This window comes from Lontra canadensis, unplaced genomic scaffold (genome assembly GCF_010015895.1).
Source record: "Lontra canadensis isolate GAN:19392208 unplaced genomic scaffold, GSC_riverotter_1.0 scaffold61, whole genome shotgun sequence".
NCBI classification, from domain to species: Eukaryota; Metazoa; Chordata; class Mammalia; order Carnivora; family Mustelidae; genus Lontra; species Lontra canadensis.
Window position 1 is genome coordinate 8,713,518 of NW_022631055.1, and position 13,553 is coordinate 8,727,070.

Below are 13,553 nucleotides of genomic sequence, written 5' to 3' on the forward strand. Positions count from 1 at the left end.
TCCTTCTTCCTATTTCCTTTCCTTTCTTTTCCTTTCCCTTCTTTCCTTCCTTCCTAGTTTTACACTTGTTAACAGTGGGAGGATAAGTTCAGTCTCAGTTTTTCTATCAAGGCTGGAAACAGAAGTATAATATATCTTTTCTTAATCCTTTTCAGCTGTCTCTAATAAACATCACATATTCTAATTTTAAAAAAATTCTTAGAATATCTTTCTATTAACTAGTAAGTTTACCATTTGTGTTTGAATTGCTGACTCATTTATGTTTATTATTTCCATTTTTTGTATTTATACTTTATTCTTTTCCTGATTCTTTTATCTTTCTTTCCTTTATCTTTTATATATTTGTTTCTTTACCCACTTTCTACCTCGGCTACTTATTGGTTTGGAAGTTATACATTTTCAACCTAGTCTTTTAAAAGTTAAATCTGTAATATGCATATTTTAAAAAGTCTATTATTAGTATTTCCAACTCTCCTCCTAAAAAATATGTGGTCCTAAGAATATTTGAATATTGAACACAATATCCTGCTTACTAATGAATGTGTTTTCTTATTCTCTACCTCCCCCCTTACACAACCCCAATCTGTTATAATATAATTGCATACTCTTATATTCACATTGGCTTTTTATAGCATTAAAAATAAATCACTACTCCTGTTCTTATTCTTTCAGTCAATGCTTATTTGTATCCACTTATTTGTCTACAAAATTTTTCAACATTGCTTCTTGCATTCTATTTTTTTTTTAAATTTTTAAATTTTATTTATTTATTTGACAGACAGAGATCACAAGTAGGCAGAGAGGCAGGCAGAGAGAGAGGAGGAAGCAGGCTCCATGCTGAGCACAGAGCCTGATGCGGGGCTCGATCCCAGGACCCTGAGATCATGACCTGAGCCGAAGGCAGAGGCTCAACCCACTGAGCCACCCAGGTGCCCCTTGCATTCTATTTCTTACTTCTACATTTAATTTCTTTCTTGAGACTACTTCCTTTCTTTGATTTATGAGTTAATTTTCTCAGTCTTTGCCTGAAAATCAATTTATTTTACCCTTATTCTTGAGTATTAGTTTAGCTGAGTATAGAATTCTGGGTTGTGGGTTATTTTCCTTTCATAACTTAAAAAAAAATTTATTGAGAAGTCTGTTCTCATTCTAATTGTTTTTCTTTTTAAGTCTTCTTTTGCCATTGTTTTCTTTTACGGTCTTCTTTTTCTCTTTGTAGTTTGACTATATATGTCTAGGTATTGTTTTGGGGTTTATCAAAAGGAGGGGTTTTGGTTTTGCCATTTATCAGAGTATTAATACTTTTGGTAGGTCTGGAAATTTTCAAATATTATTTATTTGAATATTACCACCTTTAAATTCACTCTACTGTTTCTCTCAACTTTTATAATATGCTTGTTGGATCTCCTAGTCTAAATGCTTGTTAATATTTTTATTATAGTTTCCATATGTTTATCTCTCTGTGCTGTGATCTCTCTTCTAGTTCCTTCTTCCCTCTTCAGCTGTACTAGTCTGTTTGTTGATGCATTCATTATATTTTTCATTTTCTTGACTGCTTTTCTCTTCTTTCCAGAAGTTCTATTGGCTCTTCTTCAAATTTTCCTGTTTTGTCCTAAGTCTCATTCTTTGCAGTTTCTTCTTTAATGTCCTTAATACTTATAAGCATATTTTTCATGTCTTCTAAAATATCTTGTTTAATAACTTGAAGTTCTAGAGTTCTGTTCCTGCTATGTGTTATGTTGCTCCCACTCTCACTCATGGTGGATTAAGTCACCCCAAGTTTGTAAGCTCCTTTAAAGGAGAACTTTCCTGCAGAATCTTTCATGGCCAGGAATATGGGTTTGCTTCTACAAAGGGATTCTGTGTTATCATTGGGATGGGACAAACTTTATGTTAAAGTTTAGAATTGGTAGTCAGTACTGTGCAGTCAGACTCCAAAACTGAATGAAGTTAGACCTAAGGTTTCTTACAGAATACATTTTTTTCCCTACTTAGAGAGTAGGAGAAGATAAACTTTCAGTTGTATCTCTGTGAGGGTGAGTGGATTTTTCCTCTGGAACCTCTTTTCAAGTGTTCCAGATTATGAATTGGACCTAGTTCCAATTATCCAGTAGTCCTAACTTCTTTTCTCCTGTCCTTGATTCAGTGTTTAAACACAAGCCTTTCACTGTCACTGGGTCTTCCTACTCCCAACTTTTAGCTTCAGGCCTTCTCAATTTCTTCCTGTTCTGAATTTGTTTTATCTTTGTCTTTGGCAAATATGAAAATTTATTTTTCTTTCCTGCAAGCTCAGCTGTGAATTATAAAATTTTGTTTTCTATTTTACCAAAAGGTTTTCCTCTTAGATTAATCAGCTATCTCACTAGAACCTGAAATATCCAGTATTATCTTTTCAAGGCACAAAACTGATCCTATTACCTCCCTCTTTTTTTCATAGATAAAGACCTAAATTTTAACCCAGCTTATCAGGCTCTGTCTTGTGAGTTTTTTAATACCTTTTCAAATGCATATGCTATCACTCTTCTCTGTGGTCTCTTGAGTTCTAGCCAAACAAGTTTTCTCCTTGTTTTTGGAGCACGTCATTTTCCCTCCCTCAACACATTCCCTCTGGGGTCTTTGAATTTAGCATTCCTTCAGTTTGAAAAACCACCTTCCCCAACCCACACTGTATATCTATCTACACACCATTCAGATCTCAACTCATGTGTCATTTACTTGGAGAAGGCTTTCCTGACTTCTCTGACCCTCTTAGTCTGGATCACTTTACTTTGTTATATACTTTTTTTCTCTAGAAGTATTTGGTTAATGTGTATTTATATAGTCATTTGTGTGATTATTTGACTGATGTATGGCTCCCTCATAGTCTGGAAGTGTCATGAGAACAGAGACTATTTTGGTTATTACTGGATATGCATCTAAGCACATCGGCTGGAACATAGAATATACTAAAAAATATGAAATGGACGGATAGATGGATGGGTGGGTAGATGGATAGAAGGTTGTTTGAAGAATGAGTGAGGAAGGAAAGGGGGCAGAATTGTGGCCAAGTAACTTCTAGGAGCAATTTTTTTTGTGTTTTGTACTCTTAAAAGCAGGAAAATTTCTTTGTCTCTCAGTTCTGTCAGCTTCACATAATAGCAAAAACTTCTCTGTAGGTGGCAGTGTACTTATGTAAGATATTTCTCTGAAACAAAAAATAGGGTGGTATTATCCTGAACTTTTAAAAGCATTTATGTAACTTGAATCTTATCGTGCAATTTTTAAAACATGCTCTTATTTCCCATAATGTGGATTAATCCTTAATTTATTCTAGTCTAGAGTCTTTTTCCCTTAGAGTTATTAGTAAGTACCAGAGAGATATCAGTCCTCATTTTATGATATTTTGATTTAGGTGAACATGCCATTTAAGATTTGGAAAATGGGTATTGTGAGTGAAACAGTGTTGGCTAACGTTTTATCTTTAACAACAATAATGTTTATCTTATAGAATAATTGAAACTGTGGTAAAAATAGAACTGCAGACCAAACATGTATGTATCTCAACTAACTTTCAGGTTGAGACTTTTATGAGGGTGGAAGTTGTTTACTAAACACATTAAAATAATGACCAGTTGACCAGCTTGCTCATGGATTTTATACACAGACATTTGAAAGTCAAATTTGTCTTTCCCAGGGTGTTTTTGTATATACTATTACCACCTATATTATATAAAGTTCCTTATAATCAAAGTGTACCATCAAAGATTTTCCCTACTTTTCCACGTTTTAGTTTTTTCAAATTAAAAAAATGTATATATATGTATGTAGATATATAAAATAATAATTTTGTCCTTGCAGCACTTAAATGCAGAAAGGTCTTATAAGTCCCAGATTTCTACCTTACACAAATCTGTTGTAAAGATGGAAGAGGAACTTCAGAAGGTTCAGTTTGAAAAAGTGTCTGCCCTTGCAGATTTATCTTCCACAAGGGAACTTTGTATTAAACTTGACTCAAGCAAAGAACTTCTTAATCGACAGCTGGTTGCCAAAGATCAAGAAATAGAAATGGTATGTAATACATTTTTAAATGGTTTTTTGAAATACTATTGTTATTATAAAGTTACTACAATTTTAGAAAATCAAACTCTTTCTTATAAAATATTACACAAACCATGTCTATAAACTTTAGATTTTATTTCTAAAGTCCAGAATATAAATTGTTGACAGCTGTATTACAACAATTAAAGAAAGTAACAGAAACTTTTTCTTTAAGTATGTAACGTTTACTTTTAGCCAGAAGAATTATAAAACACATTAACATAGCAATCAGCAAAGAACTGTGAAGTTGGGGTTTATTCAGCTAAATTATAACTTTAATGGTATTCTTTTAGGCTAAATTTATTTAACTGGGTGGGTTCTTTTAAGCTATAATTCATTTGATTGTATATACTGACATTGTGCTTGCCACTGTGAACATAATGTTCAAAACAGGGTAGGACCCAGTGGATATTATGCTAAGTGAAATATATCAGAAAAAGACAAATACCAAATGATTTCACTTATATGTAGAATCTATAAAATAAAACAAATGAATAATCCAACCCATAAATACAGAGAACAAAGTGATGGTTGCCAGAAGGGAAGGGTTGGGAGTGGGCGTGGGCAAAATGGGTGAAGGAGAGTGAGAGATACAGGCTTCCAGCAATGGAATAAATAAGTCATGGTGATAAAAAGTATAGCATAGGGAATGTAGTTAGTGGTATTGTAATAGGATAGCATGATGACAGGTGGTAGCTACTAATCATAGTCTAACATAATAGAGTTGATGAACCACTATATTATACACTTGAAGCTAATGTAACATCATGTGTCATATATACTCAAAAAAAATAGAAGAGAGAAAGAAAGGAAGAAAGAAAGAAGAAAAGAAAGGAAGGGAAAGGAAAAGGGAAGGGAAAGAATAAAGGAAAGGAAAGGGAAAAAAAAGAAAAAGAGAAAAAGAAAAAGGTCCTTGCTCTTGAGGACCTCCCAGTATTGAGATACAAATTGTTTGGTATGAATGTTATACTAATAAAAAATATTCAAGGTTTGAGAGAGGGAATTCCTTATCAGTCTATGTGTGTCAGGGAGAACTTCACAAGGATGTACTACTGAGCTCAAAAGAGAGGAGGCATCCTATTCAGAGAGAACAACATAGACGATGGTATGGAGTTATAAATGAATTCTCGAGTGAATAGTACGTGATTTACAATGGCATGCACAGGTGAAAGTGGCTAGAGTTGTATTTGGAGAGATCACTGGAGCCTGGATTCTAAAGGAATATGTATACAAGTTGCACAGGGTAATTGAATTTACCCAAATAATAAAAAAAATCAAAGGGATATATGCACCCCCATATGTGTCTCAGCCAAATCATGGCAACAGCCCAAGTGTCCTCCAATGGATGAATGGATAAAGATGTGGAATATATATACAATGGGATATTACTCAGCCATAAAAAAAGAATGGAATTTTGCCATTTGCAATGACATGTATAGAGCTAGAGAGCATTATGCTAAGTAAAATAAGTCAGAGAAAGACAAATACAATATGATTTCACTCATATGTGGAATTTAAGAAACAAAACAGATGAGCAAAGGGAAAAAAAAAAAAGAAAAAGGCAAACTAAGAAACAGACTCTTAACTGTAGAGAACAAACTGATGGTTACCAGAAGGGAGGTAGTGAGGGGATGGGTTAAATAGATAATGGGGATTGAAGAGTGCACTTATTGTGATGAGCCCTGGGTGTTGTATGGAAATGTTGAATCACTATCCCATTCACCTGAAACTAATATTACACTGAATGTTAACTAACTGGAATTTTAAAACTTTTTAAAAAGTCAACAAATTTTGGTCTTTACATTTCCAGTTTTTAAATTTTGTTAGTCTACTATTCGCTAGGAGGATATGATGCATTTAAGAATCATGAGTCTGTTGATTTCTATAAGAATCCACTGTTAATATTTTATTAATGAAGTGGTATATGCAAGGATTTTCTGAGTCTTCCTTTAAATTATTTTTCTTATTTTAACAAGAATTTTTTAATGATGGAAGTAACTCATGAATATATTTTCACTGTAAAAATTCAAAAAATCAATTTTTTCTTTAAAAATATTTTTTTACTTGCTGTTTTCAAATTGGAAAAGTAATACATGTCATTGCAAATGAAACAATATTAAGATGAAATGCCAAAAATATCTCAAAGCTTATTAAGATAATAATACACCATGACCGAGTAGGGTATATACCAGTAGTGGTACCAGTAGTTTTCTTTAAGCCTTAAATTCATTACCCGTAGAAGTACAATATATAAACTTGAAAGTGATTTATATGAATTTTTAACCATTAAGGATGTTTACTTCAAGTTTTGTAGCTTACTACTCTCAAAGTATTTTTTTCTATTTTTTCTTTTATTTTAAAATACATATTGCATAACCTTTTCTATTTTAACCATTTTTAAGTGTACAGTTCATTGGTATTAAATATATTCACATTGTTGTGCAGCCTTCACCATCATAACTCATTTCATCTTGTAAATCTGAAACTATATCTATTAAACAATAACTCCTTATTTTCCCCTTTCCCCAGCCCCTGGAAACCATCATTATACTTTCTCTCTTTATGGTTTTTACTACTCTAAGTATCTCATGTAAGTGGATTTATATAGTATTTGTCTTTTGTGACTGCTTTTTACACTTAGCGTGATGTCCTCAAGGTTTATCAGTGTTGTATTACAGAATTTCTATCTTTTTAAGGCTGAATAATATTCCATTGTATGAATATACTACATTTTTTCTTTTTTTTTAATTTTTATTTATTTTTTAAATTTCTTTTCATTGTTCCAGAATTCATTGTTTATGCACCACACCCAGTGCTCCATGCAGTATGTGCCCTCCACAATACTCACCACCAAGCTCACCCAACCTCTCACCCCTCCAAAATCCTCAGTTAATTCCTCAATATACTACATTTTAAAAAATTTATTCATCATAGACGCTTGGGTTGATTCCATGTTTTAGCTATTGTGAATAATGCTGCTATGAATGAGTTTACAAATAGCTCTTCAAGGCCTTTCAGTTCTTTTGGATTTATACGCAGAAGCTGGATTTCTGGATCATATGGCAATTCTATTTTTAATTTTTTGAGGGAATTTTGTACTGTTTTCTACAATGACTGTATCATTTTACATTCCCAACAACAGCACACACAGGTTCCAGTTTCTCTATATCCTTGCCAACATTTATTATATTTTAGCTTTTTCTTTCCCTGTTCTTGATAATAGCTATCCTAGTGGTTGTGAAGTGGTCAGGCTAAGTCTAACTGTATTTTAAAATACTCCTGACATAAATTTTTTGCCTTAAAAGTTAGTTATTTATGTATATATGTTTACCACCATTTTAAGCTATAGTTTCAAGTGCAGGGACCATCTTATTTACATTTGTATTTCCTCAGCTACGTGTATAGGCTACAATCAAATAATTTTGTAAATTAAATTTTGATTTTGAGATAATTATAGATTCACATGCAATTGTAAGAAATAATACAAAGTATCATTTACCTTGTCTGCCCAATTATAACCTCTTGTAAAATTATTGTATAACATCACAAGCAGGATGTTGACATTGAATCAGGCAAGATATGGAACATTTCCATCAAGGATACATCATGTTGCACTTTTGTAGCCCTGTCTTCTTCCCTTCTATCCCCACCCACCCCCTTAATGCATAGCAACCACTAATCTAGTCTTCCTTTCTCTAATTTTATCACTTCAAGAATGTTACATAAATGGAATCATATGGTATGTAACTTTTGGGGCTTGGATTTTTTCACTCAGCATAATTCTCTGGAGAGTCATCTAGGTTGTTGCGTGTATTAGTAGTTCATTCCTTTTCGTTGTTAAGCAGTATTCTGTGCTTTGGGTGTAACACAGTTTGTTTAACCATTCATGCATTGAATACCTGGGTTATTTCTAGTTTTTAGATCATACAAATGAAACCATTGTAAACATTGTCTACATGTTTTTGTGTGAAACTTGTCTTCATTTCTCATTAAATGCCCAGAAATGCAGCTTTTGGATTATATGGTAGTTGCATAATTCATTTTTTAAAAAAGTGACAAACTGTTTCCCCCAGTCTATACCGTTTTGCATTCCCACCAACAATGTGTGAGTGATCAGTTTTTCCACATCTTTGTCCATAGTTGGTGGTGTCACTATTTTTTATTTTGACCATCCTGATATAGGTGTAGTGCTATATCATTGTCTAGTTGCATTTTCCTAAATTAATGAAGCAGACCATATTTTTATATGATTATTTGCCATTTATATATCTTCTTTGGTGAAACAGCTCTCTGTATCTTTTGCCCATGTTTTCAATGAATTATTTACTTTTTAAATGTTGAATAGTAAGCATTTTTTATATATCTTAGATACTGGTTATTTATCAGATACGTGGTTTGTAGGTATTTTCTCCCAGTATGTAGCTTGTGTTTTCATCTTCTTATCAGCATCTTTCTAAGAGCAAAGTTTAAGTTTGGGTAGTGTGCAGTTTATCAGTTTCCTTTTATGGATTGTGCTTTTGGTTTTAAGTCTAAAAATTCTTTGCATAGCTCTCAATCCTAAAGGTTTTTCCTAGTTTTTATTCTAAAAATGTTATAGTTTTATGTTTCACATTTAATGCCTGATCCATTTTGAGTCAGTTTCTACATAAGGTGTGAGGTTTACATCAAGCTTCATTTTTTTGCCTATGGGTGTCCAATTGTTTCAGTACCATTTGTTTGTAGCTTACTATTGTCATAGTATTTTTTCTAAAAATTACTCCCTAATTTGATTGATTTAATCAGTCATTAAATTGATTCTTTACATTTGTGAAAAATCATTTGGACATACAGAGTGGGCCTATTTCTTGTTTTTCTATTCTTTTACATTTATCTATGTGTCTGTCTCTTCCCTAATACCACACAATTTTTATTACCAAAGCTATATAATAAGTCTTTAAATCAAGTAGACTGATTTTTTTTTCAAGTACACTGAATTTGTCCACTATACTCTGCTTTTTCAAAATTGTCTTAACTATTCTAGTTTCCTTGCTTTTCCATATAAATTTTAGGATACTGTATCTATTTTCATAAAAAATCTTGTTGGGATTTTGATAGGAATCACATTAAACCTGGGAAGAACTAACATCCTTACTGTATTGAGATTTCCAATCCATGAAGATGGCATGTTTTATTTAGATCTTCTTTGATTTCTTTTATCAGATTGGTGTAGTCAGCATGTAAGTTCTATACCTGTTTTGTGAGATTTACAACTACAAAATGTAGAATACTTCTTTTTTTTTTGAGTTACCATAAATGGTATTGTTTTAATTTTGCTGTGAATATGTTCATTGCAAGTATATGTGAGTATTGATTTTTGAATGTTTATCTTATATTCTGTGACCCTACTGAATTCACTTACTAGTTCTAGTGGTTTTTCTGTAGATTCTTTGCAATTTTCTACATAGACAAGCATGTTATCTGAAGATAAGGATTTTATTTCTTCATGTTCAATCTTTATGCTACTTCTTGCCTTATTATACTGGTTAGTACTTTAATGCTATGTTGAATAAGAATGGTGAAAGTTCTTGCTTTATTACAGTCTTAGGGTAAAAAAGGAGTCAATTTTTCACCATTAAGCATACTGTTATCTGTCGAATTTTGTAGATGCTTTTTATTAAGTTGGGGATATTTCTGTCTGTGTCTGTATTTCTGAGAGTTTTTATCATGAATGAGTATTGAATTTTTTTTCAAATGCTTTTTCTACATCAATTAATGTACTCATTTTTTTTCTTTAGCCTGTTTTTATGATAGATTATACTGATTGATATTTGAAAATTGAGCCAGCCTTGTATTCCTGGAATCACTCAGATGATTTTAAACAAGGAAGTAGAGGTTAAGGGGAAGAGATACATATATTTATCTTCATTCTCCAGTGAAATTATTTAAAGCACTAGAATAAGGAATTTTAGAATCTTTTATAGTCTTAGTTTACTTTTCTTCTTTAAAAAAATTATTTACTGAGTTTTGGTTTGTAACCCACCTAGAAGCTTTCTAGGTGTAATTTGAAAATAGTCCCTGTACTCAGAGCACATAGAGAGACCACAAAAAGAGACAAGCTACTCCAGACTGATAGGTGGCAGTTTTATTAAGCAAAGGGAACTTACATATGAGGCTTGTCTTAGACAGGAGAAGGATGAATGGATCCTTGTACTAACCTACCAAATCTTAAACATTTATAAAGAGGTCCTAACTGAATTCAGTCATATACTGTGTGGGTGTTTTCAACATTGTATCAATATACCACCTCTGTGTCTTTGGAGCAGCCTCTGAGAGTGGGAAAGACAAAGAGAACCCACATTTCAGGTACAGGGGAGAGGGTAGGGAGTCTTTGAGTATTTAGGTCCAGTTCATAGGTCAATTGGTAGTCACATATTTATAAGGATGTTCCCCAACACTGAGGTATGTATAATCATACCAATTCACCCAGGCCTTAGTTTTCTATTTTTCAAATAAATACAGTATATCTGTCTCTTATCTAATTCTTCTTAAGAGGAATGTCAAGAATATGAATTCCAAATATACATCCTTTAATGTTCTTTAATTAATACTTGTGTTGTAGATGATTTTCTTAAGAATAATATGAAATATGCTTTGGAGAATCTCATATAATTTTTAATGAAACAAAAGATTTTTAAAAGTATAATAATCTTCTTAGGCTACAGTGAATTTCAGAACCTAAAACTAGAATGAGAACCATTCTCCTATTATAAATGTTTTGTTATATTTTCTTCAAGCTCTTTTCTTTTCCTAGCCAGATTTTTGTGTTCATTTACATATTTGCAATAGTAGCATATTAAATTGAGTATTCTACTTTTCACTACTTCCCTATTGCTGGGCAGTAAAAATTTTTCAGATTTTTTTTGTGTATAAAACAACATGGTATTATTTTGTTACATAAAACTTTTATCACATTTTGCATTATATTCTTAAGATGCATTCCCAGAAGTGGGAATTTGGGTATATATAGTCAGAAAGCTTTCAGAAAGTTATGAAACACAATTACAAAGAAACTAGTGGTGCTCTCCTGGGCAGATATTCTGAGCATGATGTAGCAGAAATGTCTTCTCTTTGATATCAGCCATAGAACTGAGATGATGAAGTGAATGTCATCATTTGGAAAGCATGGCAAGGAGATGCACATGTGCTGCTGCTGTGGCTCTAAGGCCTACCACTTTTAGAAGTCAATGTGGCAAATTATTGTTGCCCTGCCAAGTAGAAGAGAAAGTATAACTTGAGTGCAAAGGCTAAAAGGTGAAATACCACTGGGACCAGTTCAATGAGGCATGTAAAAGTTGTATACCAGAGATTCAGGCATGGATTCCATGAAGAAGCAACACCTAAACCCAGAAGGGCAGCTGTTGCATTATCTAGTTCATCCTAAGGATTTCAGCAATTAGTCATGCAATAAAACTTTTTTTTTAAAGAAAACTAGTAACTTCATGATAACAAGAAGCAAAACAATATGCTACTTAGAAGCTTAATAAAGAACCATGGAAAGTGATAGCTAAGAGTTCCCCTTTGGAGTTAGAGCAAGCCTTAAAGACTTATCCCTACCATCTGGCAAAGGAGTCCAAATTTAATTGGATCAGACTGTAAAGCAACTTATACCCATAGGCCATTGTGAAATCAATAGAGCAGTTAGTCAACAATTAATGGAGACTAGCATTTAGATGATAGCAATAGAAACAGACAGCTAGAAACTTAACAGGGAGATCAAGGAGAGAGACAATCAAAGATAGCCTGACTAAATCCACTGTCATCTCAATAGAAAGGTTTAGAGAGACTGTAAACATGCTGATGGTAAATGAGTCAGAGTGATTATGCATATACCCTGAGGAATAACATCAGAAGTTGTACACTGCAAGGGAAATAGACTTCATGGGAACTGTCCAGGGAAAGGAAGGGAGGGAGGGAGGCAGGGAGAAAGGAAGGAAGGCAATGAAGGACTACAATACTCCTGACATGGAGAGGATCAGTATTCAGAGTTGTTATAATATAGAATCTTAAATGTCCAGTGTTCATCAATGACAAGAATTTGACTTTCAAAGAAACAAGAAAGTGTGACTCATCTACAGGTAAATAAAGCAAGCAAAAGAAATTGCCTTTGAGAACAGTTCATAATTCCCATATCCTTATTATTAAGCTCTACTGATGACACATTGTCATTATACATTCCTTTACTTCTTTAAACATGGTTTCCTGTAGAGTTAAGGTAGAGGAATAGGGAGGCCATAAGCTTGTCTCATCTCTCGAACACAGCTAGATAACTATCAAATCATTCCAAATACCCAAGAAATTGACCTGAGGACTGGTAAAACAAACTGCACATGTAGAGGTAGAAAATAGGAGTTACAGAGAGTTGATTTGAGGGAGAAAAGAAGTGTAAGTGCTGCAGGGAAGTGGGAGCTCTGATCACAGAGAGAAGGGTGAGAGAGAAAGAGTTAAAGCAGCACACAAGGGATTGCACAAGAAAAACTATTCCTCAAAACTTGATTGGGAAAAGGAGAGGGGCTGCCTACCACAAGTAATGGTGCTCAAAGTCTGAAGTTTTAGAAGCCTTTGCCATTGTCACAGTAATGACTGGTGGGCTTAGCAGTGCTCCAGTGAGGAAGGAGGCTAGAGATCAGGAGCAGGCAGTATGGTTTGAGGATCCCCTGGGTCCCACAGGGAGAAACATTTCCCCTTCTCAGAGTGCATTTGGGAAGGGTGGCATGGCCTCTCTGGGAACAAAAGAGCTGGCAGGCACCAATGTGCTGCCCTGTTTACTGGCATAGGAACAAAGAAAATGGTTAAGGGCAGTGGGTCCCTAAAATTTGGAGTTTTGAACCTAGCTGCACATCTGAGATAAAACACACGAGTACTCTGGCAGGCAGACAGATCCGACACAGACAGGCAGCAATCTGATGAAAGCTGGGGACACATGGGGAGAGATTGTTTGCTCTTCTGTGAGGGCTTCCTGAAGAGTGGTCGGTGCAAACTCCCTGGCCTGGGGTCGAGAGAGAGAGTGGCATCACCCCCTGCCAAACCCATTAGCACTGACCAACTTGACAGCAACAGAACACCCCCCAGTGGATGCTGGCCCTGCTTAAAATAAGACCCACCCCTTTGTGCCCTGCAGGTGCATCTCCACTAGGGCAAATCTGCTTGAAAATCAGCACAGCAGGCCTCTCCCCCAAAAGACCAGCACAAACCCCTTGCACACACCAAGTCATAGAGTGTTGCAAAGCTTCAGGTCTAAGGAAAATAGAATCCATCTTCTTTTAACAAGCAGACCAAAACACACCCAGTTAAAACTTGGCAAGAGTGGACAAGGTCCAGACACCCCCCAGTGCTGGCAAGAAGAAGCTCTGCAGAGGACTGACCTGAGGGAAAGAGCAGCCAACACACAACAGCAGAGTGCACACTTTGAAACACCTCCTGAAGCACCAGGCCCAGCA

General features: G+C 34.4%; 1 protein-coding gene and 1 pseudogene across 5 annotated transcripts in view; both read left to right on the top strand.

Annotated features, from left to right (window-relative positions):
- TSGA10 (testis specific 10) overlaps positions 1-13,553 on the top strand; it is a 131,133-nt gene that overhangs the window by 101,756 nt on the left and 15,824 nt on the right. For all 5 annotated transcript variants that reach the window (XR_004385049.1, XM_032877857.1, XM_032877859.1 and 2 more), the window contains one exon: positions 3,838-4,047. Coding sequence is in view for 4 of the 5 variants with exons in the window: in XM_032877857.1 (XP_032733748.1) it covers positions 3,838-4,047 (210 nt within the window). In the remaining variant the exon portion in view is untranslated. The remainder of the gene's footprint in view (positions 1-3,837; positions 4,048-13,553) is intronic.
- LOC116879539 lies at positions 11,208-11,497 on the top strand (annotated as a pseudogene).